General features: G+C 35.2%; 1 protein-coding gene across 2 annotated transcripts; it reads right to left on the reverse strand.

Moving 5' to 3' along the window:
- On the reverse strand, positions 1-26,857 carry LOC110100834 (PSME3-interacting protein). 2 transcript variants are annotated; one of them, XM_020828523.2, is made up of 7 exons: positions 26,721-26,857; positions 26,539-26,613; positions 10,317-10,374; positions 1,235-1,290; positions 762-824; positions 622-675; positions 1-521 (listed from the first exon to the last, which is right to left on the reverse strand). In XM_020828523.2, the coding sequence occupies exons 1-7, from the start codon at positions 26,778-26,780 to the stop codon at positions 285-287; spliced, it is 603 nt and encodes a 200-aa protein (XP_020684182.1). In that variant the 5' UTR covers positions 26,781-26,857; the 3' UTR covers positions 1-284. The 2 variants fall into 2 exon arrangements, with proteins under 2 accessions (XP_020684182.1, XP_020684181.1); XM_020828522.2 differs by having other exon boundaries at positions 607-675.
- Between the last annotated feature and the right edge of the window lie 18 nt (positions 26,858-26,875).

The following is a 26,875-nucleotide window of genomic DNA, read 5'->3' on the forward strand; positions in this document are numbered from 1 at the left end:
TTTTCATTGCATATTTACACATTAAAATTATAGTGATATTATTTAGTTTATACTCAGAATACCTAGAAATGCATTTGCCCGTAGTCCCTATCTTTTAATCTGTCATTTTTTGTACATTTTGCACACAATTATGCAGCGTGAAGATGGTGGAAACTAGGTTGACAAAACTTCTTAAAGCCACACAAACTGATTGCCACACAAACTGATTGCTAAACATTAAAATGAGAATACAAAAAAAAAACTTCACCTACCATTAAATTACAATATGCTGCAGAATACATGAATCAATCGTCGTCACTTTCATCACTGTAGGATACCAAACTCCCGAGTGTGCTCACAGGAAGATTATCCAATGGCAACTTCTCCTCAGTAGAGCCTTCAGATGGAATTATTAAATCTTCGAATTTCTCAGAACCACTTGCAGTGGTTTCTATTTTAGCTTTCTTTGCTTGGGGCTTAACCGACATGATGAAATTTCCGGGCCTCTTATTCATGCTCCTCTTCAATGCATGTCCGCTCTCCTACAAAAGAAGTAACAATATATAATTCGCTATTAAGCATTCAACAAGACTAGAGAAAAAAGCTGAACAAATGTCCTAAACTAACTGCAGCTTTTCGTACAGTAGGATTCTCCTTAAGCTTGTGAACTATGGAGGCTCGACTTGCTACTGCTTCCTGCAAACAGGTTACACGGCAAAGCATAAATGCAATGAAGAAACTATTAAAGCGTGATTTGGACATTAAAGAGGTTTAAAATTTACTTGGAAAGAGCGAAGCTGCTTGGCATCATCATCTGCTATTTGCTGCTCATACTCCTTTCTAGACTGAAAAAAAAACAAAAATAACATAACTCGGCATAATGAAAAGACAACAATTTCAATTGATGCAAGTTATGGCCACAATTGAATGAGAGCCACAGCTAAAATTAGCTGATATAAAATGCATAATTTAGATTCATCAAAGAAAATTATTACAGGAAACAACATGCAAAGCTGCCTTATTCACTTTGAAAGTAAAAACGGCTCTCAACCACATAGGGAAGATCTAAACCGACTTAATAGATGCAAAAATAGAAAAAGCATCAGCGATGTTTGTGCTGAAACATCTTGAAATAAATGAAAAGCAGTTACGAAAAATAATAAACTCATTATGCGTAGATATTCCAGAAGAATGGTCCCTTTGATGGCCAGCATCTACCAGCATAACCAATTAGCAAATGGCTACCCATGCTCACCATCTCCAGTTTCTCTAAAAATTCTATCTCATCCTCATCCAGAGCTTTGGGAGGTCCTGTGATGAAACAAAATAACCAAAAGCATAATCCATTCAGCAACAGCACATGAAGCTTTCAATAAGGATGCAAAATAATACTTCAACGCCCAGCTTAAAAAGTTTAAAAAAAAAACCTTCTATCACAAACGTTAAAATAAATACACTACCAAGACACTCAAAATTTGGAAGGCATCAGGAAAATCTACTAAATCTTACCTCGAGGCTCATTTGGTTACATGAAGTTAGAAAACAAATGACGCAAATCTGGAAACTGTTACCTGGAATTTCTTTCATTAATTTTTACTGTAACCACTAATTGGAACCGTCTTTAAAATTGCTAATTGTCAAACTTCGTATTTGTTGCTTTGTTGCCTCTTTCTTCCTTATATGGATGAATTCAAACGGAAACCATGAAACCCAACAGATTTCTGCTGTTCAAGTGTTGCGAGTCTCGGCACTTGCAGTTTTAGACTTGAATGTAGATTATTATGACGAATTTCTCATTTTAGAACATTGAGTATTGAAATACAATACCAGTTTTCCTCAACTATTACGTATGTGTTAGTTGAATGTGCATACTTCAAATGCTTCACAGGTGTCGATGACTACTTCTAGAGGCAAGTTTCATTGTATTGTCATGAGGCAAGGACCTTCTTGGGTGATTTCTATCAACTTTCTTGTCATAAATTTATTTAGTGACTGACGCACGTGCATATTTGAAGTTTTGTCAAGAGAGATGTGTGTCAAATTCTTTATCATGCTGAGTATTGAACAAAACAGAAATTTTATGTATGTTCGATGTTTTTCTTACCAACAGCTATTAAATTATCTTTTGATGTGAAAGAAGCATCTTTGTTGTCGTTACATCAAAAGTAACTAATTTTTCAGATTTTTTTTATCGTGCGTCTCATCTTAGGTTATATTGGTGTGGGATCCAAAAATTAGTGCCCCAGCCTCTCCGTGCCTACTTTGTTGACAGGGAGAGTTTTAATGAATTTAGGTTTCATGTAAATTTTCATAAGGCATATTAAGTTTTAGATAAGACACTTTCATTTTGTATCTGAGTTCTGGTTTCTCATAGGCGCTTACCCCTCCCGATGACGAGAGAGAACTTTCGATTAAGGCTAGTCGTAAGAGAGGCACCGAGTACCCAAAGTATAGCAGCAACGATTTTAGAGTTTGAATTTAATATTCGATTTTGGGGTTTATTATTTGAAATTTATCACTGTATACTTAAAACGGGTGATGGGGGGAATGAAGACGAGCCCGATCAAGATCCCATGGCTCTGTTGTCCCGGGTTGTCATGGATCCTGGACTACTTAGTCAGAGGAGGTAGTCTACCCAACCTTACAGAAGAAATCTTCGGCAGCCTTAGGTTGTTTCGTCTAAGGACACCTTGTAGACATGGGGTAGTATTTGTCTAAAAAGATATATTTGAGTTCACTTTAACTAACAAAAGGATTTTATGCCTGTAGAGTACATCCTATAATTCATTATTCAAGGACTTAAACCCGTCAGGGAACATACGGGTTTTTGACGTGATTGTAATATATTAGTGCCATTTTACAGCAAAATCACGCAATCAAATGGCATCTGCCACGTCCCTGCTGGCGAGAGATCATTTGAGAGTGAATCTTAATGATACACCCGACACAACATTCACTCTTTGTGAGCTGAGGTTAGTTTCAAATTTACCACCCTAACAAATGATTGCAAAAGGCAGATGAATTTTAATTTTAAGTTTTTGGTGATTCAATTTTCATTTAAATGTTTAGGATTTAAAAAATATTAAATTTTAAAATTTTAATAGGCTTTGAAAATTGAGCCCTCTTGTTAAGATCTACATTCAACACGGCCATCATCGAGGTGACGACAAATCACTTTAAAATATTTGTATTTTGATTTGGGGTTTGAGTATTTTGAAAATAGGATCCCTTCTGGTTGGGAATTTCTATCAACACGGCTATCATAGAGGTGATTTTACAATTTTAGTAAATCCGTAAATCCTTCTAAGATCCTATATTTAGGAGGCTAACATAAAGATTGGCATACATGCTGAGGATATTTTAGCGTATCAAAGCTATAGCATGGATGTTTGAACACATTTAGTGAATCCGCAAAAAATTCTCAGATCTTGCATGTAAGAGATTGACACAAAGATCGGAGCACATGTGGAATATGTTTAGTTTCAAAATATATTTTTATATTAGTGAGCATTTAACCCCGCTCAACATTCTCAGACATTTGTATTTGCAACTTTAGCACATTTGTCGGAGCACATGCGGGATGTGTTTTCAATATATAGATTGGAGCTATTATAAATGTAACATCTTTTGTCTGTTTGTACAAGTGTTGCGAATCCAGTGACGTACATTATCGACGAATTTTGTTTCAAAAAAGATGTCTTTTGACATTTCAGATAACTCTTTGCCTTCTTTGTAATCATTCAGGCTTATGTTATTTTCATAGTCCAATAATTGTGCATGTATTAGCATTGTGTACTCTCTTTGCTCTCCTTTTTGCTGCAATCTATGTTTTCCCGGCCTCCGCAATCTTTCCAAATATAGAATTTCATTGATCATATTACGAATTCCTCATAATTATGCCTTATATTAGTAATGTCAACTGGTCAGTCGAGCCTCTCTTCTCTCCTTTTGTAACTGCAGTTTAAGATAGACTATCCTCATTCTTGTTGAAAGACATGGTTGCAAACTGATCATCTGATTCTTGTTCTCCACTTATCTTCGACTTGAGATTATGTTTGAATTCAATCATCAAGTCTTCTGATTTAGGCAATCTCCAACCAAAAAACTCAATTTTCACTCCAAAATACAATAATACAAAAAAATGTAGTAACTTATCATCAATCGAACTCCATTTTATAACACCAAAAAAAATGTTATATCTTAAATAAATTAATTATGTAAAAAATATTTTAATTTCTAAAAAATAATGTGCTTATAAATTATTATTTCTTAATTATTAATAAAAAAACTATACACTTAAAAATTAAAATTAATAACCTAATTTTTTGATTTAAAAAAATAGCACCCTCACCCGATTAGCGATTTTTTGTCTTTCGAATGGAGCAAACCAGCGACGCCTTACAGTCATTTGAAGTTCGCCTGAAGATGCTCTTAGCAAGGGTTTTCCCTGCAGTTGCATTTTGAATGGTATGCTTTTGACCAACTAACATCAAGCTTGCAATTTCCTTCACTAGAATAAGATGACGAACCAGCCACTGTGAAAAAGTTTTCATTTTCCATAAGACTCGCAGACATATTAGTTGTAAAAATAGCTGAAACCACAAGTAATCTTGTTATTGTTGAATTTGTATGCAACACGCCCATTTATAGAACAATGAAGACTAAAATTTTCTCTCAAGCCAATTTTATTATGATTGTCCATAAAACTATTCAAATCCGCATTGTTTAAACTACTATAAATTTTATTAGAAACATTAACAAATACATTGGATGAACTTCCCTTTAGATTTGAATCTATATCGTTAAGTTTCTCTTCATCCTAATTTCTTGCATTTACATGTATTGACTTTGCTTCAATCATATGAGTTTCACGAGTGTGGTCTTTTTTTTATTAAAATTACACAATTATTTATTTTATTTCTTAAATCATATAAAATGACAAATTTTTATTTGAAATTAATTATGTCAGGGCTCATTGTTTTGTTCAAAATTTTGACAACCTCCCGACATCCCTTCCCCTCGAGGGTAGGTTGGGGAGGGGATGTCGGGAGGGCACTTGCCCTTTTAAATCCATCCGACTAAATAAGATTCAACGGTCGAGGGCTTTAAGAGGGCATTGACTGGTCCCGGCATAAGTCTTTAAGTCATTAATTACGCACAATACATGTTAATTTAATTTAAAAATTTTCTTTTTCAAATCCCTTAAAAATTCAGCAACCTTTCGGTGCCCCCTCCCCGCAAAGGAAGGTTGGGAGGGCCTTGCCCTTTCAAATCCGCCCGACGGATAGGATTCAACGGCCAAGGGCTTCGAGACAGTGATTGGTCTCTTTTTTTTATTAAAATTACACAATTATTTTTTTTATTTTATTTTATTTCTTAAATCATATAAAATGACAAATTTTTATTTGAAATTAATTATGTCAGGGCTCATTGTTTTGTTCAAAATTTTGACAACCTCCCGACATCCCTTCCCCTCGAGGGTAGGTTGGGGAGGGGATGTCGGGAGGGCACTTGCCCTTTTAAATCCATCCGACTGAATAAGATTCAACGGTCGAGGGCTTTAAGAGGGCATTGACTGGTCCCGGCATAAGTCTTTAAGTCATTAATTACGCACAATACATGTTAATTTAATTTAAAATTTTTCTTTTTCATTTCCCTTGAAAATTCAGCAACCTTTCGGTGCCCCCTCCCCGCAAAGGAAGGTAGAAACATTAAAAAATACATTTGATGAACTTCCCTTTAGATTTGAATCTATATCATTAAGTTTCTCTTCATCCTAATTTCTTGCATTTACATGTATTGTCTTTGCTTCAATCATATGAGTTTCACGAGTGTGGTCTTTTTTTTATTAAAATTACACAATTATTTTTTTTTTATTTCTTAAATCATTTAAAATGACAAATTTTTATTTGAAATTAATTATGTCAGGGCCCATTGTTTTGTTCAAAATTTTGACAACCTCCCGACATCCCTTCTCCTCGAGGGTAGGTTGGGGAGGGGATGTCGGGAGGGCACTTGCCCTTTTAAATCCATCCGACTGAATAAGATTCAATGGTCGAGGGCTTTGAGAGGGCATTGACTGGTCCCGGCATAAGTCTTTAAGTCATTAATTACGCACAATACATGTTAATTTAATTTAAAAATTTTCTTTTTCAAATCCCTTAAAAATTCAGCAACCTTTCGGTGCCCCCTCCCCGCAAAGGAAGGTTGGGAGGGCCTTGCCCTTTCAAATCCGCCCGACTTATAGGATTCAACGGCCAAGGGCTTCGAGACAGTGATTAGTCTCGATAGGAGTCTTTGAGTCTTCAAAAATGCTCATCCCAACCCCCCCCCCCTCGCAAAGGGAGGTTGGGAGGGCACTTGCCCTTTCAAATCCACCAAGCCAGATATGATTCGGCGGTGGAGGGCTTTGGGACGTTAACTAGTCCCGGTACAGATCTTCGAGTCCTCAAGTGCTTGTGGTACCTATTAATTAAATATGATTTAATTTTAAAAATGCTAACTTTCATTTCCCTTGAAAAATCCGCCCCCTCCCCGCAAAGGGAGGTTGGGAGTTGGGAGGCACTTGCCCTTTTAATCTGCCCAGCCAGATAGAATTCGGCGGTCAAGGACTTCAAGATGTTGATTAGTCTCGGTACGAGTCTTCGCCTATCCCTATCGCGGTACCTTTTATACACAAGCTTGCCCTATACACTGCACACCCATATACTCACATGCAATGATTGGTTCGATCAAAAGCAGAGGGAGATCGTGGTTCAATACTAGATAGAGTCGCGAAAGAACGGGCATGAGGCCGGATCGCGAGCTGGGTAGTCGGGCCGAACGAGTGAGGTCGATTGGGTTGGATCGAGCAGCTAGGAGGGTAGAGAGAGTGGAATCAAGCACTGGGAGGACCGCGTGGGAGTGGATGCTAGGAAGTCGGGAAGTACAATCAGATTCAGGGTTTGGGTCGAGCTTGCAAGAGGCAAGCGGGTGTAGATCTGGCGGATCGGGCCGAATCTAGGTTCACGCGGAAGCAGGAGATATGGGTACTGGCACGAATTGGAGGCGAGCAAAGTCGTGCATGCGAACTGGATACGGAGTCGGCAAGGTCGGACGGGATCCGGAGCGTGCGTGGAGCAAAGGCGGGTTGCTGGTACGGACAGCCCGTTCGGCCATGTAATATCGATATGATGGGAGAGGGAGCGGGGTTCAGTTCTGAGAGAGCGTGAGAGTTTGAATGCCTGGGGAGGAAGTAGAGGGAGGTCGGGCTTCGGCTTCCTTGCATGCGAGAGACTCTAAATGGTCTAGCGTTCGATTTCTACCGTGTGAGGGAGTTTTTGTGTCGTGGGAAAGTTACATGAGATCGTGGGATCGTGATGTTTTGTGAAGTGGGGCTGGGGCCTGGGCTGGTGGTTATAGGTCAACAATTGGTAAACACTAAACCCTTAATAACCAGCCCTACATCAAATAGCTATCATAGCTACTGTTGCAGCATGATGTCAACTGTATAATACTTGGGCCCGTAAAAAAAATTTAATAAAAGACAACTCTAAGAAAAAAGCAACTACTCTAGGGCTCTAACTAAACTTAGTATAACCACCATGAGGATCTAAATTTTATTCATAAATTTTATGAGATATAATCTTGGAATTTTTCAAACAAGATCAATAATTAAGAATAGTTTCATATTTTTAATAAATCTAATTTCAAAAAGCTTGAATGTAAGTGAAACTAAACTTACATAGGTTAATAATCCAAAATATAAACTTAAATAACAATATCTATAATTCAGTGCACAATGATCAATTATATGAACAACTTCAGCAGCGTAAGATAAGTGAATATAGATTATTTGTTTCATTAAAATCATTCAGCTCGATATTTGATATGAATTAAGCTAAAATTCATCCAAAAATCCTAAATGAGAATTTATCCATATCATTGGACGTGTTGAAGCACATTATGAACATTATTATATTAGGAACACTACATCAATAATTCAAGATCCTAAAGAAAAATCATTAGCTTCAACCTCCGAGCGTAATATCAAAATGACTAGAAATGCATGATGAATTAAAGGATTGTTGAAGGGATGAGGTTTTGATTAACTAAATTACCAATTAAAAGAATTTCAAGCAAAAATAGGCTAAATGATCCATAAGATAAGTTAAATTAAAGTCCCTATAGATAAATCATTATCTTCTTCTCTCAAAACTTTAAAACATACGACAGGAAAATCATACTTAGTCAAATATAATCTTATCAAAGAAATTGTAGTTCATGAATATTCTTTTAAAGATGAATTAGATGATGACTTGTGGTTACAATTGCATTACTTCAATGTTATTGAATTTGAATATGTACCACTATTAGAAAATGTCCATGAACCTGAACTTAGTCTTAAACAAGTAGAAATTTGTGTCTACAGTTAAGAGCATGAGATCACATCTAAATCAAAATTTGAGCCAAACATTTCACTTGAAATCATATTTGGACGGGATATAGCATGTTGTCCTCTACCCTTGGTTAATCATCTCAGGAACAAAAGATCAATCCTTAAAGGATATATATCAAAACAAATGTCAGATATGGAATAAAATGCACAACGAAAGTCACACAGTGTGACATCCACCTATCCACCTATATGCTTTAGGGCATCTCGCTTCCATAGCTGAATTATTCATTTCATACCTCTATCGCATGGACCACGCTTTGTGACTCCAAGCCAATTATAAAATATATTTAGTCAGGCTAAGTCTTTGAAGCATAGTTGATCATGTCCATGTACCCCTGAACCATGATCAACCTTGCTTTGTACCCATAAACATTTTCGATCCAGTAATAACTCTAGACCTTATCATGAGAAGATTTCTCCCTCTACATACCACCACCTCAATCTCTTCAGATTACTTCCGAGGAAAAAACTTATCGTTGCAAAGAAGGCTCCTTGAAAGATGAAGATTACCTATAAAGCGCAGTTGACATCCTACAAATAGGAATATAATTAACCATAAGCACTTACTCCCACAAGTGATTCCTAATAATTAAAAAGAAATCTTGATCTACTCCATCAACTGATAAAGTGAAATCTCTAAGAACCTGATAGGAAATACTTGATTTCAAGTATTTCCTAATCACTCTGGCAACAAATCACAAATCCAACCGCTGTCCACAGCAGAAAAACAGCCCAAATCTGAAGAAAAACAGAGAAAAACAGCGGAAAACGTGGAGAAAAGACTTGTATTTTACTAATAGATGCAAAGAAAATAGCAAAGATACAAGGATCCTCTATTCGAGAGGAGGATCGCACTCTCCCAATCTCTAGAATTCGATCTAGAGCCCAAGCAACCAAAGAAGACAAGAAAATTTCACCCAAAACATGACATAACCCTAATTCCCCCCTTTACTCCCTACTTAATGCATAAAATTCAAATCTAATACAAAAGGACCTAATTGCCCTTGCTTCTCCTCCTTTTGGCTCCAAAATTCCCTTTGAAATTCAAGTGGACCCCATCGAATCCTCCCCCCTAGCTTCCGCCGGCTTCCTCCGCCTGTATACGCGCCGAACCGGCCCAAGGTGCTGGGCCGACTGGACCGGTCCATGGAGGACCGGTCTAACAGAACCTTAACTCAAAATGCCCGATGAAATCTCAAGTAGCTCTTTTTGAAACTCCAAAAGTTGAAGGAATGCTTCAAAAAACTGCATTAACCTTTCAAACCCTTAATCCGCATATCTAGAACAGCTAAGTCAATCAACTTGACTTCATTTAACCTAAATTTCCTTATTACTAATTAAATATATAGAACTTATGATTTGTAATTTTTTTTTTTATTATTTCTGTAAAGTAACCCGCATTGTAGGATTGTTCTTCTTGTATAACTACAATTGTTTATCCCAAGAAAGAGTCCCTTTGCTGCTGTGATTTCTATGATAAGTAGTGTTACTCCAATAGGCGCTTATCCTTTCTATTTGTGATCTTCAACAGATTCCTGGCCAAAACTTCCCAAAAAATTCCACAAGTCAACAACCATAATTAAAGCGATAATATAAACAAGTTTTACAAATAACCATACATTAGATAAGCAAAGAACACAGAACTGTACGGTTGTTTCTAAAAGAAACACACGCCTCACTTATACAAGACAATTTTTTTGGCTTGCCTCTCACTTCCATTGATTAAAAAGGACATTGGCTTCGCTTCACCTTCCTTTTTTCTAACAACTATAAGTAGAATTTGACAATTAAAAAGGTAGCTCCTAAGTTTTGTTCATATCGTCATTCAAAAACACAAAAAAAAAAAAAAATCAATAAATGCATAAAAGAGAACACAAGGAATTAAACCGGGACCACTCACTATGCTTGAATCTTTCATTAAATTCTGCATCTTTCTTTTCTTTATTCTCTCGTAAGATCTGCATAGAAGAAGGTAATTATTGCGATCAAATGCAACTTAAAAGCAGTAAAGCAAGTGAATAGAGCATCAACGTGTTCAATGTTAGGAATATGCCACTCAAATAAGAAAGAATATCAACTAAACAGGTCAAAATAGGAGAGACACGATGGTGCAGGACTCTTTTAAAACCAACTCTAAATGATGTTGTCATCTCATGTGAAAACTTACATGAAGACGAGAAACAAATGACATTGATTAATCCAATATCTATGAAATTAAAGTAATAGAAAAAATTCTAGGCAAGGATATTTAATACAAAAGTTCATACATGCCATCTTTGCACCACCAAGAATTTATAAATTTAAACTGCGTAAAATGGCCTTGAAATCCTAGATCTAGTAAATTATAATGGGTTATTTCTTTAAAATAAAAGAACAACAATTGCATTGAAATATACAATCGTGTAAGCAAAAAACTCCAAGTATTCACGTTACTTAAAATGAAATTGATAAATCTCAATCGAGATTTCACAAGAAAAAAAAAAAAAAAAATCATATCATATAAGTAAAAAAAGTCGGTGGAAAATAGAAGATAGCTCGCACAGGCTCAATATATACTTGATAAATGCTTTTTTTTAACAAGTAAAACTCTAAAACAATACCTAAGATAAGACCAAAGACTAAAGGGACAATAGTTTGGAAGGAAGTGCAATTTTAAAAATGAATTGAGAATCTTATTGGATAGAATTATCAATGTAGATATGAAAGTATTTAGAACTTAAATAATTAGCGCATCCAAGAAGACAGTTGACCAAGGGTTAATATAAACTTCAGCAATGTACAAAACATTGCCTGCAGCATCTATCTTCGATTGACATATCCAAGATAGATGACCAGGGATGATACAAACTTGGGTGATGGTACCAGAACAAAGTTCCCGTGCAGCAAGGTCTTTTCTCCATTTCATCCTCGTTGCTTGCTTGATATGTGTTCATTGGATTGCCACCTGTTTATTTCCCGCATTCAACTCCTTCATTTCTAGCTTCCTGCTCCATTGACTCTCTGTTTAATATTAGATCTCAGTTTGATATGCTAGCCTGCTTTCTAATCTCTGTATAGCTGATTCATACTAATTCTAGTATGCTAGCTAAGTCCTTGAGGTGCAGATTGCTAAGCTATGCTTCTGTTTAATCTCTGCTAAGCAGATTAGATCTATCCAAAGTTCACTCTTTCCGATTTGCTATGCTATGCTACTATTTATGCTTCCATTTTCATTCTTTATGTGTAAAGGAAAACTATTTGATATAGGACAATGTAGAATAAGCAAGATGAATGTTGTGTGATGAGGACATCACTCAGAGATTACAACATGTGTACCAGCGACGGAATCGTAGATCAACGGCTACAATTCAAAGTCTTTACTTTTGATATATTTTATGTTTTATTTATTTTTGCATTTCAGTTTTCCTAGTTTACCCTACGGGTAGTGAGTTCTTATTGTAGCCCTGAGGGCATTTGAGTCTTTTTTTTTCTTTTATTTGTGATTGAGACCTATATATAGTAGTCTTGTGCTTTGTAAAAGCTTAATGAATGATTGAATGAAAATTTGATGTTTGTCTTCTTCTTCTTGTGTGTGCACTAGAGAGAAGAGAGAGCCCGAGGTGAGGGCGAATGCAATACCCACTAGTCATTGGCAAAGTCCGTGGCTCATGGCTTATCTTCTTTTTCCCTTCTTCTTCTCCCCACCCGTCGGCCCACCCCAACATCTCTAACTTCACCCCAACTCCACCTCCAAAGCCCCTCCACCTGCCGGCTCAAACCCCCTCCCCTTCTCCTACTCGACGCCATCCTTTCTCCTTCCCATTGCCGCCAGCTCACTCCATAGCCACCACCATTATGATGATTTCAATCATCATAATTGCTTTCCTAAATTAACTCAAGGAAGAAAGGAAAGGAATTATTATTATTTGAAATTCAAATTTGAATTTCAAATACTTTCCTTATTTACAAATTCTAATTTAGGAAAGTGCATAAATCTAAGTCTAATTTAAATTTAAATTAGATTTGATTTATTATTCTCCTTCCTAAATTACATGATTTATTTTGGAAGCTTTTAAATCCCTCCCCAACTCCCTCCCTCTCTCAATGGCCGGCCCCCCTTATTGTCCACCTCCTTTGATTTTCCTCTTTAAGCCCTAAATCCTATTTGAATTTGAAATCAAATTTCAAATTCAATTCCCTCACAAGTTACTTAAATCTGAAATTAATTTCAGATTTATTCACAACCACTTCACCCAAATCCTAAACCTAACTTAGCCCACAAGCCTCCCCTCTCTCCCTCTCTCCTTGGCCGCCCCTTCCTCTCCCCTTATCTCTCTTGGAAATCTCAATCTTTCATGAGTTCTAGAGCAAAAAGAAGAGAAGACAAACTCTCTCCTCCCATCTATCTTTAGTGCATGGCCGACCCTAAGGTCGACCACGGATTCGAATACAACGCTCAAGGAGAAATCGACATCTTGTTATCTCCTTTCTTTGATCCAGACTGGGCATATAAGGATTCTGTGGAAAGCTACGTCAACCGCATACTCTACCACCTCGCCGAGATGATTGACGAGCAACGACCCACGGGACATTGGCAAATCGCCGGAAGACCCACAACTTCCCCTCCTCCGGTTACTTCTCCGACGGACAAGACCCTACGCGTCACTTGTCTTGTGGCGGCATCTCTAAAGTTGCTTCTACCCTTTCTCTGCTAAACCCCAATTTCAAAAGCGAGGGTGAAGGAACTCTGGGTGAACACTTCTCATTGTTATGCCATGGATTTTTTTTTATTGCCATTAGTTTTACTTTCTTATTTTGTTATTACTTGCAGGTATCTTGTTAATCTCATTTGTAATTGCTTACTATTACTTGATCTTCTAACAGAAAATTCTAAGAATCCAACTTGATGAAACATAAGTTTATCATTAGCAAACTTAAAGTTCAAATTATTGTTAAATTCCAAAAGCAATTCTGGTTCATTTATATGTTTCACATCACTGTGAGATGCATAATAAATGCTCAAAAACTTTTTCATCATCATCTAACCTCAATTAATTTTGATAATTTGTTGGATTGGTCGCATTACCCTTTTACTTCCCCCTTTTCGCTTTCAAACGAGTTGCATCCTGTAAAATCCGCAAAATGTCATTTTAGACCTCGCACGCTTTTCGATGTATCGCGACGAGTTTTAAGTGAACTTTTTTCAAAGCGGTCGGAATTTGACACAATAAATTTTATAAAATAGTGCGCAAAATTCTGAGCGAATCGATGTATAGAACCCATATTGGATTTTAAGCATTTTGGGAGTTAAAATTTCTGGAAATCTCATTATGACAGTTTTGCCCTTGATGACTTCTGAATATAGATGATTTTAAGTAAGGGCTTTTAGGTAAATAGGCAATTAATGAGAGGATCCCACTCTAAATAGGGGACCGAAATGTTTCGGTCCCCATTCCTTCGTGCATCCCGAACCGAGAGAAGAAAGGAGAAGGGGCGTCGGGTAGGAGCGGCGATGGGAGGTTCTAGAGGCAGTTTCCGGCGACGGTTTGCGAGGGAAATTGAAGGAAACTTGTAAGGAATGTTAAGGTACGTTGTTTGCAAGAGTTTCATCTTTTTTTCATGGAGTTTTCACTAAGGGAAGAAATTCATGATTTTATAGAAATACAAGTTTTCTTTGAGATAAGTTTAGGAAAAGTTAGGGGGATATTTCTAAACCCAAATATGAGTTGATTTCATGAAAAATGTGGATTTTAAAATTTAGGGTTTCACTCAATGTTGATTTTCTTTTGAAATGTCTTCACAAAAGTAACTCCTAATGACATAAGAGAGAGCCTCTATTTGAAAAATAATGCAAGATGTGGAAAAATTTTAAGTTTTAAAAATTAGGATATTCCCTAATCATGAAATTTTTTAGCTTTATGATTTTAAATGAATTTGGGAAGGTTTTTAGAGGCAAATTTAGGGCTTTTGCATAAAATTATAGTTTTTCTAAATTTTGATTTAAAATATTCCAAAAATTATTTATATTTTAATTATTATTTGACGGTAGGGAAAGATGTTTGCATGCATAAAAACTTAAGATTATGACTAAATCCTAATTTAGAGAAAATAAGAGTGAGATATGTCATGAAATGGTAGAGGGGTTTAATTTGAGAGCATGGACATAGCATAGGGATGAGTTCTTTATTATCATAGATTAAGGATTTAGGAAGTTTATATGAGGACTAGTGATATTTACACAATATGTATGTCTCTTTTAGATATTGAACGCGTAGAGGGAAGGATTTGATCGAACAATCGGAAGTTTGTGCACAAGTTGAGGTAAGTAAAATGTGGCTCTTTTAAATTCAGAAAAAGAAAATTCTTTTCTTTCCACGATAGCATGTTCTTGTATTGTTATGGGATTCTTAGCATTATTGCAATTGTATTTTTCTTCTACATCCTACCATGCTCCTAAATGTCATGCAACATGTTCTTATTATTAGCTTAATAATATGTACTCATGTAGAAAGATTTAGAGACACTTGACCATATGCCTACTACAATGCACATGTTTTATTTATGTGATAGTTTACAATGCAAGTGCCTTTCTCATGTGGTAGTTTGTAATGCAATTGTATCCTTCTCATGTGATGATTAAAGAAAGTACATAGCTCATGTCTCTTTTCTCATGAAACAATGTAATCAAATGATACTTCTGAGACGGGTGATTATAAATTATGTATTATATTATATGCATAAGAAGCATCACATGAATCATGAAAACAAATCATGCAATATATAAGGAAATTGGTTGCAAGCTTATCCAAGGAAAGAGACTTAAGTGATGACGAGAGGCATGCTAGTTAAATGTTATGACATGTTTATTGTTCCTACACTAGAAGCATGGGCATACATGTTACCTCTTTACTTTGTTTTCTGAAATTTAATTGAAAAGCATTTACCTACTGAGTTATGGCTCGCCCATGTTGTGAAAAATTTTTAAAAGATCCTGTGAATCATTAATGGCGGACCAACCACCGCATACCTACCGTCATAGGGAGACGACGAGCGGCAAGTTCCTTATTGAGTTTTTATTGTTTTGGTATAGATGGATGTATAGGATAACTTTGATGGTTAGTTCTATTTTGAACACCTTCATTTTGAAATGAATCTTCATGCATATGTTGATTTTGATTGATGAATGAAATGAAAATTTTTTTTTACTTGGAGTTCTTTAGCGGCTCTTTCATTATGTTGATGATGTTTTCTTTATGTTTGGAGACATGTCAATAAAGTTATGTAAATGTTTTTATTTCCTCTTGTCCAACTCTTGTTCCCGCCTAGCCTTTTTGCGAGCTCACCGGGCCGGGTCGTGACACATCCTTCATAATAAAAACATTGAAATAAATTATGCCTCATGAACCTAACAACTATACAACAACAACAACATCAAGCCTTTGTCCCACCAAGTGGGGTCGGCTACATGAATCCTTTTTCGTCATTGTGTCCGATTAAAAGTCAAATTCTCATTTAAATCTAATAAAGAAATATCATTTCTAATATTTTCTAACCAAGTCTTTTTAGTTCTGCCTCTACCTTTCTTAACATAAGTCAAATCTAATACCTCAACTTTCCTAACCGGGTCATCAGAAGGCCTCTGTTTAATGTGACCAAAGTATTATGCTTCTCTTTTAATGGCCAACATTCGGCACCATAAAGCATTGCAGGTCTCACCATCATCTTATAGAATTTTCCCTTAAGCTTGAGGGGGACTTTTCTATCGCACAATAAGCCCGATGCATTCCTCCACTTCAACCATCTAACTTGAATTTTACTGATAATATCTCCATCAATTTCACCATCACTCTGAACAATAGATCCAAGATATCTAAAACGTATACTCTTATTAATGACTTGATCGCCCAAAGTCACAATCCCCTCACTAGGTTTATTGCTACTAAAATTACACTCCATATATTCAGTTTTAGATCTACTCAAGCAAAAACCTTTAGACTCTAAGGTTGACCTCCATAATTCAAGTTTACCTTCAACTCCCTCTCTAGTCTTATCAACAAGAAGAATATCATCAGCAAAAAGCATACACCAAGGTACATCCTCTTGCAAATGTCTAGTGAGAACATGCACCTAACAACTATGAAAAAAAAAATCTCCATGTATTCTTTTTTTTCCAAGCTCTCACATATACAAAAAAACTTACTTTCCTTCATTGAAAACAATTGTTCATCACTTCTAAGATTTCTTCAAACAAACTAAAAAGGTCAGTATAACCACAATTGGACGACCGACGATATGCTTACATACTACAAAACCTCGTTACAACAAGATAAAGAGATATGATCCACGGTGGTGTCCATTAAGGGGATATTTGGTTCGTTAATATTGCAATGTTATTAGAAGATGATAGATCCATATTTTAATGATATTTTAAATAGCAAATGGAAAAATGAAGTATATAACTTGTACCAATGACAACTAGATATCACCCAAAATCGAATAACATCTAATGTCATGGCATCTTTTATTTTATTCACTCAATGGCCGAAGGTCCAATGCTTGGCTTTAATTTCTAAGTGTGCATTTCTTATCTAGCAATTGTGTTGTGCAATAGGCCAATAGTTGTTCAGTTCTCTAAGCATACATTTCTTCGACCCTCTCACATCCATCAACTCAACCGCTATTCCTTTCCTCTGAGTAGAGTTTGTCCTTCATATTTAGCAAGAGTTACACATCTCCTTGTCCAGCATACTCTAAATTGTTGCTTAAAATTGCATAATATGGGGTGCATCTCAATACATCTTGAAGTAAAAATGCAATGTGGTGCATGCCTCATAAGGTTCATGTGAAGTGTTCACCTCACATTTTGTCAAGGTTTAAAATTGTGTAAATAAGCCTCGAGGCGTTTTTCGTCCGTGAGGCAAGGCGTAAGCCTCACGGACGCAAAATTGCGTAAATGAGAATTTAATGATTTTGGCATGTAAATAATAGTAATATTCTATCATACAATAAAAACATCTAAATGACAAGTGGAATTAGTGTAAATTAAGAAAAGAGATGCAATAAAATCATGTTCCAAAGTACAAAACCACAAAATTATAGTCTATCCAAACTCTCAAAGTACAAATAAGAAGGAACATATATAATCCAATCATGTCCCATCACTAAATGGTTCTTCCAGGGAATCTTCTTCTTCAATTGTATCTATGAATGTCATCTCTTCATCATCTTCAATGTGACTCACGTTTCTCTTCTATGTTCAATAAAAATGATCATTATCATGTTACTTGATATAAATATAATATAATAGCATATAAGAAGTTGTGGAATAACTTTATTTGGATGTTGTGCTGCAGAGCTAGTGGATGTGTGTGGTGTGATACTAGTGGATGTGCCCACTTGATCTGCTTCGCCCCTCAAGACATCCATACTTAGATCCTCTAGTTGCAAGTCTGATAATGGCAAATCTGTCTCATCATCTATGAATCACTCATTATCAGATGTCACATCATCACACACCAACGAGTCATCATCATCCTTCAACCCCTTATTCCTCAACCTCCTATCTCTTAACCTCTTATTGTGCATAATATATACAAGGGAGTTCATTCTGAGTGTTGAAAGATGATTTCTTCTCTTTTTTTGCACTTGATTATATGTACTCCAATTTCGCTCACACCCAGAAGAAGAACAAGTGAGGCCCAAAACTCTAACAACAAAACTCGATAATTGCGCGGCAGCAAAACAGGAGAGAGGCGGCGCCGGCGTGAGAGGTGGCGGGAAGGGAGGCCGAGCGTGCGGGAGGCGAGACCGAGAGCTTGTGCAGGTTTTTTGCCTGCTAAGTTTTGGGTAGGGTGTATGAAAGGGGAGGGAGAGGCTTATTTCAATTAAACTTAAGTGGGTGGGTCCCATTTATTAGAGGCGTGCTCCTCAGCCATAATTGCGCAATTCCGCCTTGAGGCGCGTCTCACAGTGCAAGAGGTGTACAAATCATGAGGAACCTGAATTGCGTAGGCTATGAGGCATTTTTGGTGTGAATTGCGCAGAGGCGCGCCTCTTATTGCGCAATTTTAAACAATGCATTTTATAAGGCATGCCTCATCTCACTTGAGGTATGCATTATTTAGAAGTGGAATTTTTTTAATACAAATATAATTAATAAAGCTTAATCAAATAATCCTTACATCTCACTGAACCCTCATGGGTCTCACGCCATGGGATAGAACTGAGCTGCTTCTCTCACGTGATCTCTTCTCCACTCTTCACACATGTCGCTCGCCATCACCTACTTAGCTACTGTTGCCGCCGCCTCCTTTTCCTTATCAAGTTTTCTTATTCCACAAAGTTTTCTTCCTCTATCACATTCGATTAATTCGCTAAACACTAAGATTTTTTTCCTTTCATTTACATGATTCACTTAGGATTTCTTATTTTTTTTAATGTTTGCATGTTTAAATTTTTTTATGAATCAAAACTTCCATTATAGGGCTATGTAAGAAATTTTTTGAGGTAAGGAGAAAATCACAACATGTCATAGAAAGGCCCAGCATGGAGGCATAATGTGCTGGTGCAAGTTCACATTAGTCGGGATGACAAGACTTATAATTATCTAAAGTGCAACTACTACGAAAAAAATGTAAAAAATACTCTTACAAGAATAAAAGATCAACTTTCCAACTCACAAGAATGTTGCATCATGTGTCAGAGGCAATGAAAGAAGAGATTTGAGCATATTTGAAGAAGCAATAATGTCAAAGTATTTAGCACAAAAATAGTTTGTTTGTTGATAGCATAAATGTTGGTTCTTATTATGGAAGTGATCCTAATGGCCAAATTTCCTCATCATCTTTGCCAACGAAGTCATACAAGGGTTCAATTGGGCCTATTGATCAATGTATGAATGTTGAGGGTGCTAAAGATGAAGAGAGAGTACCTTAGAGGATACAACAACAACAACATCAAGCCTTTGTCCCACTACGTGGGGTCGGCTACATGAATCCTTAAAAAAAAATTGTGTTAATACTAGCGCGTCCCATGGAAGCGACGCGCTGTATGGCCTGAATACAACGACAAGTGTGCAAGGGCCGCTGCACAGGCGCCCGGGTGAAGTGTTAAATAGGCAAGGGTTCTCGCATCAATGATGGATGTGGGCAAAGAAGCTAGTCCTTGAAACTAAAATTAGGATAGGAACTTGAAATATATGGTCCCTTACAGAAAAATTAATGGAATTAATAGATATTATGATTCATAGGAAGATAAATAGTATATGCATTCAGGAAATTAAATGGGTAGGAGAGAAGGCTAAAGAGATTGATAGTTTAGGATATAAACTATGGTATTCGAGTAGGAGTCATGCTAAAAATGGTGTATGTATGATTATAAATAAGAGTTTGAAGGATAATATTATAAAACTTAACAGAATGAGATATAGAATTATAGCTTTAAAGAATGTTGTTGATGCTAAGATTGTTTATATTATAAGTGCTTATGCTCCTTAAGTAGGTTTGGATATATGTTCAAAATTAAAATTTTTAAATGACGTAGAAGAATTAATACAAAAGATACCTCTTGAAGAAAGATTTTTTATTACAGGAGATTTAAATGGACATGTTAGTAAAGAGGTGGATAATTTTAAAAGCATTCATGGTGGTCATGAATTTGGAACTATAAATAAAGGTGGTAAGGCCATATTAGATTTTTTTTAGTTTATAATTTTTTAATAGCTAATATCTTATTTAAGAAAAGAGATGAACGTCTTATCACTTATAAAAATAGATATAGTAAAACACATATTGATTATTTTCTTATAAGAAAACTAGATCGTTTGGATTATAAAGATTGTAAAATTATTCCGAGTAAAAATTTATGTACCCAACATCGATTATTAGTTATTTGATTTTAAGATAAATGGGTAGAAAATAAAAAATAAAGTAAAATATTTTTTTAGGATTAGATGGGGACATTTAAAGAAATATTAACAAAAGTATTTTTGTGAGTAAGATTTTATATTTTAAGATTTTGTCTGTGCATGAGGAAGCTAATGTTATGTGGGAAAAAGTGGCTACTGATATTAAGAATTTTGAAAAAAATGTGTTTAGAGTTTCAAATGTGAAAGCTCCTAAAAGTAAAAATAGTTGGTGGTGGAATCCAAATGTTCAAGAAAAGATAAAAAATAAGAAAATTTATTATAATAATTGATTTAGATATAAAAATTATGATAATTGGGCAAGCTATAAAGAGGCTCGTAAGAAATCTAAGAAAGTTATTTGTGATGCAAAGATCTTAGCTTATAATGATTTATATAATATATTAAATACTGAGGGAGAAAGAAATATGTATAAGTTAGTCAAACAAAGAGATAAGAGTAGTAATAATTTAGTTCAAGAGAAATGTATTAAGGATGAAAATCAAAAAGCACTTTTCTTAAAAGATGATATTCAACAAAGGTTGATGAGATATTTTGCTAAATTTTTTAATGAAGAATATGAAAATACGATTGACTTTAGTGACTTTAGCACCCTAAATGAAAATTAATATTTTTGTTTTATCGACGTAAAACAGAAGTTAGAGATGTTTTAAGGAAAACAAAGTGTGGAAAAGTTGTTGGACCTGATGATATTCCAATAGAAATGTGAAAATGCTTAGGAGATGAAGGAATTTCTTAGCTTAACTTTTTAATTCTATTCTGAAGACTAAAAAGATGGCAAATCAGTGGAGAATGAATGTGTTAATTCTTATTTTTAAAAATAAAGGTGATGCACAGGAGTGTGCGAATTATAGAGAAATAAATTTAATGTGTCATACTTTAAAACTATGTGAGCGAGCTATGGAGCATAGGTAGCGGCATGAAACTAATGTTTCTCAAAATCAATTTGAATTCATGCCGGGTATGTCTACTATGGAAGTCATACATTTATTTAGAGGTTTGATGAAGAAATATAGAGAGAATAAGGAAAATCTACATATGATATTTATTGATTTAGAGATAGCATATGATAAAATTCCAAGAAAAGTGCTATGGAGAGTTCATGAAAAGAAATGAATTAATAACGCTTAAATTCAAATCATTAAAGATATGTATGTATGAGCTATTACTTGTGTTCAAACACAAGGTGGTTTGACCAAGTATTTTCCTATTTCAGTTGGATTACATCAAGGATCAGCTTTAAGTCCGTATCTTTTTGCTTTAGTCATGGATGTTCTGACAAGACATTTGCAAGAGAATGTACCTTGGTGTATGCTTTTTGCAGATGATATTCTTCTTATTGATAAGACTAGAGAGGGAGTTGAAGGTATACTTAAATTATGGAGGTCAACCTTAGAGTCTAAAGGTTTTCGCTTGAGCAAATCTAAAACTGATTATATGAAGTGTAATTTTAGTAACAATAGACCACTAAGGGGATTGTGACTTTGGGCGATCAAGTCATTAATAAGAGTACGCATTTTAAATATCTTGGATCTATTGTTCAGAGTGATGGTGAAATAGATGGGGATATTATCAGCATAATTCAAGTTGGACAGTTGAAGTGGAGGAATGCATCAGGCTTGTTGTGCGATAGAAAAGACTCCCTCAAACTTTAAGGGAAAATTCTATAAGATGGTGGTGAGACATGCAATGCTTTATGATGTCGAATGTTGACCATTAAAAGAGAAGCATAATACTAAGTTAAGTGTCGCAGATATGAGGATGCTTAGGTGGATGAGTGGCTTTACCCTTAGAGATAGGATACGAAATGAGCATATACAAGAAAAGGTTGGGATGTTTTCTAAAAATTCTAGAGAGGTGCACAGACGTATTTGTAGAGATATTAGAAGGTTCTTTTAAGAGAATGCAATTCCAAGTAATCTAGCAACCTCCCCTTCTTCTTCCTACATGATATGTTATATAGGTTTAGATGGACAAGTTTGAGACCATCATATATGTATATGATTTGAGAACTTCGGTACTAAAGAAGTTGAACAATAATGACAAGGCATTAAAGAGATTAAGAGGACTTGAATAAAATTTGAGTGACAATGATATTAGATAGTTGGTCTGATATAACGAATAGAAGCTTGATCGATATTCTAATTGATAATCCTTATGACACTCTTTTCTTATAGTCTTTTGAAGCATTAGAACAAGTAAAGGGTGTGGAGTACAATTTTGTACTTCTTGATGGAGTGATAGAAGAGATTGAGGAATATCTAGTGGTTCAAGATATGATAGACAATGCTATTACTTAAAGGGCAGCTGAAAATAAGTTGAAGAAAAGAAAACATTTGTAGCAGACCCCTTGTGCAGCACACTACATAGATTTGATTTTATAGAAACTTGGTAGCTTACGTCAGCACAAGATTGTCTTGACCAAAGCAAAGAAGATAAATAAATTCATCACCAATCATTCATGGGGCATAGCTTTAATGAGAAAATTTGCTAAAAGGGAGCTTCTACAGCCTGGCACAATAAGATTAACTACTTTTTATTTGACTCTACACAGCATATTGAAAGCAAGGATCTTTGTAATTTATGTTCACTTCAACACAATGGCTTAACAATACTTGAATAAGAAATCTAATGAAAAGTAGGAGGATTATTCTCAATGAAAAGTTTTGGCTGAATGTTATATATGCATAACAACGTCAGGGACATTGGTTCAAGTTTTGATGATGGTTGATGTAGGCTTTGTTTGTTTGAGCGTTTTTTTGCCTTCTCAGTTTCCTAAAACGGAGGAATTTTTTTTTTGTGTTGTTTGGTTCGTCAAATCACGTTCCCAATAACTCCTTTTTCTCATTTTTCTGCAGTTTTGAGAATGAGGATTATTCTCAATGAAAAGTTTTGGCTGAATGTTATATATGCAATAACAACGTCAGGGACATTGGTTCAAGTTTTGATGATGGTTGATGTAGAGAAAAAGTCATCTATGACTTTATTCATAATGCAATGGATAAGGCTAAAGAGTTGATAGCCCATAATTGAGGAGATGAGTCTTAGTTATAAGGAGATATGAAAAATCATTAATGAGGAGTGGGAGCTTCAACTCCATTTAAATGCTACAAGACATTACCTTTATCCTCAATTCCAATACTCTGAGAACAAGTCGAGCAATCTTGAGATCAAATTAGGATTAAACTATTGTATGGATAAGTTGATAGCTGAGTAGCTGACTCAATTGAGAGGAAAAATGCTAATATGCAACTTATACCATTCAAAATAAGAAAGGGTTCTTTGGACTATAGCAAATCAAAGATACACTTGCACAATATTCTCCTAGTAATTTTTTTTTAGTACTGATTCCAAAAATGACTCTTAATTTGAGCTATGCTTTTATTCTTTTAAATTCAATAATGGTGGATCTAATTTGGTGATAGCACTTCAGAGCTACAGTAATTTGTTGTTACAATATTGGAACTTAAATGTTCGCCAAGTTGTTGTAAGAAAAATTGGAGTATATGTAATCAAGTTCTTATAGAAAAAAGAAATCATCTGAGATTTAATGATAGAAATTTGAGGAAAAATTCTTTGAAGAATGACGAGGAACCATTACTTTGTGATGACAAGCCATTAGATGATAAATGATTTGAGGATGATAACAAAGTCACACCATCTGATTTACAACGACAACAACAACAAGCCTTGATCCCACCATATGGGATCGATTACATGAATCCTTTTGCTCCATTGTGTCTTATTAAGAGTCAATTTTTCATTTAAATCTAATAAACGGTAATTGTTGTTATTTTCTAACCAAGTCGTTTTAGGACTTCCTCTACCTTTCATAACATAGGCCAAAACTAATACATCTACTCTCCTAACCATCTAAGGTGACTCTCTCTAATATTATCTTCCACTGGAGCTACTCCAACCTTCTCACGTGCATACTTGTTTCACAAGAAGATTTAAATACTAATTTCTTTGACGGGATAGAAATATAATTATTATATCTAATGCAAATAAGCAAAAAATAAAAAATAAAAGATATCTAATATTTACAAAAAGTTAGGTATTTGAAGTTGTTTCAAACTTTAAATAATATTTTAATTTCTAATCGACTATTACTAATTAGGGAAGAGGAAAATGACTGAGATTAAACAAGAGGATACATATTGGGAGAACATCAACAGAGCTGAAGATGTGGCATGGGAGTGATGAAAGTGTTGAAGATTTCTATTTAGTTACTTATTATGTTCTTAATTGGATATTGAACTGTAGGAATGGAAGAGATAAACTTATTATTTTAAACTCATTTTCAGTTGTTATACTTTGAATTATTATGTTATGCCTTGCTTCTTACTTTAATATATCACAATAATAAAACTTAACATGAATCCTTTTGCTCCATTGTGTCTTATTAAGAGTCAGTTCTTCTGCAATTATAAAGAAAAAGTTTGATGTTTGCATTCTACTTCTACTTTGCGCAATTTGTTACCTGATATTATTGCAATTAATACTTCTTACAATGTTAGAATAATAATATGTTATTTTTTAAAATATTAATAGTTTAAGATGTTAATATATTACTCCTTGCAAGCAATCTGACTTTGTGCATTTATATTGAGAGGCATACTTCTCAAAATGCCTAGAGGCTTACGCCTCAACTGACATACGAAAAATATCTCAATACCTTATTGTGCAATTGTAAACTTTACTCTAGACTCTATGTTATGATCCCCCATTATTTAATGATCATTCGACCCAAACTCCTCAATTGAATCTCATCCACCACTTCTACAGCAAGCGACCTCTTTCAATGATCAAATGCAAGCAGAAGCAACATTCACTAATTAATGGACTGGGTACCAAAAACAAGATTGGTTGAAAACTAAAACAAGTTCTAGGTAACTCCAATAATTATTTAAAACTTTGTTAACAAAGATAATATGGCTCTATAAATATCTAATCACCTTGATTTAAAATAATAACCTTAAAATAATGACCCAAATTGTCACTTTTGTCGCAAGAAGATTTGAAGGAATAATTTTTACTTGGAAAAAACCTCATTGTTGTTTTTGTTTGTGAATTTTTTATTTATATTGATGTTTTTTCAAGTACTATGTGCGTACTTGAATTCCATTTTTTTATGTTTTCTCCTTATGAAATGACCTGTGGCCATTTGCTTCTTCAAGTCACGGGTTTAAGCAATATACTTTGCAATTTATTACTTACCGATCCAAAAAAAAATTCTATTCTTTTTGTCACCATGGTTCATCATTTTGATGAAATTTTATTAGCATGATCATTTTTATTGAAGTCAATCTTACTGTTATGTAGTTACTTCTAGCAGATAGAATAGAGCAGAAACTTCTAGCGGATGGAAAGAGCTGAATCATTAGGCCAAAAAAGATGATTTACTTACAATTTCAGCAGGCTTTTGTTGGTATTTATTTCCCAACGTGCTTAGGATACCATGCAATGTAAAATTTATGAAGAGTTGTTGTTTAAAAATTTAAAAGTTGGCCATTCAATGTAACCTACAAAAAAACCTTTTTTCTTAGACCGATATGCATATCTTAGGTCTAATGATTTCTGATTAACGTTATTCCATGTAATTGAGTGGCATATGATTGTGCATGAGCACCCTGCTCCAGCATTTATTGTTGTTATATTTTCAGTACTACTTCTGAATCGAGATATAATCATTATAACTATGGATGATAACATAATTGCTTTCATGTTCAATCATTGATAAATTATATTCAGTGAAACATCCTGGCTTTCAAATGAGCTTTTTCCTACTAGGGATAATAATAATGAGCAATCTTAACACATTTGTACTGGACTCTAAAGATAACATTAAACCAAACAGTTACAATCTTGAAAATATCAAAATACTGCAAGTTTAAATACAATAAACCTGAGCAAAACACAATAATTGACAGATCCAACAACATTGACAATTTCATATATAACACGGAACCAAACAACCCCTACAAGTTTATTCAGAAGACCAATGTATAAATGTACAGTTTGAGCAATGACATTCTTTCAGAAACACAACAAGCAAGTAAATTTATTCACCATATCCACTGCAAACAACGGAGACTGTTTAAATTGTCAATATCCACGGCTAATCAAACGAATACAAAAACTTAAGAGAACAATTTAAATCAATCAGAAAAAATGGCAGTACAAGCAAAAGCAGGACCTATATAGTATGGAACGATACCTCGTACAATGGTCGGTCTCTCTGCGCCGTGCCATCTTCGACACGCTCTCCTCGGGTCTTTCTGGCTTCATCCAACTATAGCAGCAAGCGAGAGCGGAGTTGGTATAAGAAAGCAGGATTTGCGAAAATGAATCGAACGAAGTCAAGGACTAGGGTTACAGATCAGGGTTTTACGGTGAGACCTGCTCCTCGGAGACGAAGTTTACTAGCCTGATGGGCCTCCTGTCGCGCTCTGCTTCCATGAAGCCCGCCGTTCCTAACACATTCCCCTGGCCCTGGCAAGGCAGCAATCAATTCTTGGGGGCTATTTGCATGCACCAACATTTCTTTTAATTAG

The sequence above is a fragment of the Dendrobium catenatum genome, unplaced genomic scaffold, assembly GCF_001605985.2.
Source record: "Dendrobium catenatum unplaced genomic scaffold, ASM160598v2 fragScaff_scaffold_1271, whole genome shotgun sequence".
NCBI classification, from domain to species: domain Eukaryota; kingdom Viridiplantae; phylum Streptophyta; class Magnoliopsida; order Asparagales; family Orchidaceae; genus Dendrobium; species Dendrobium catenatum.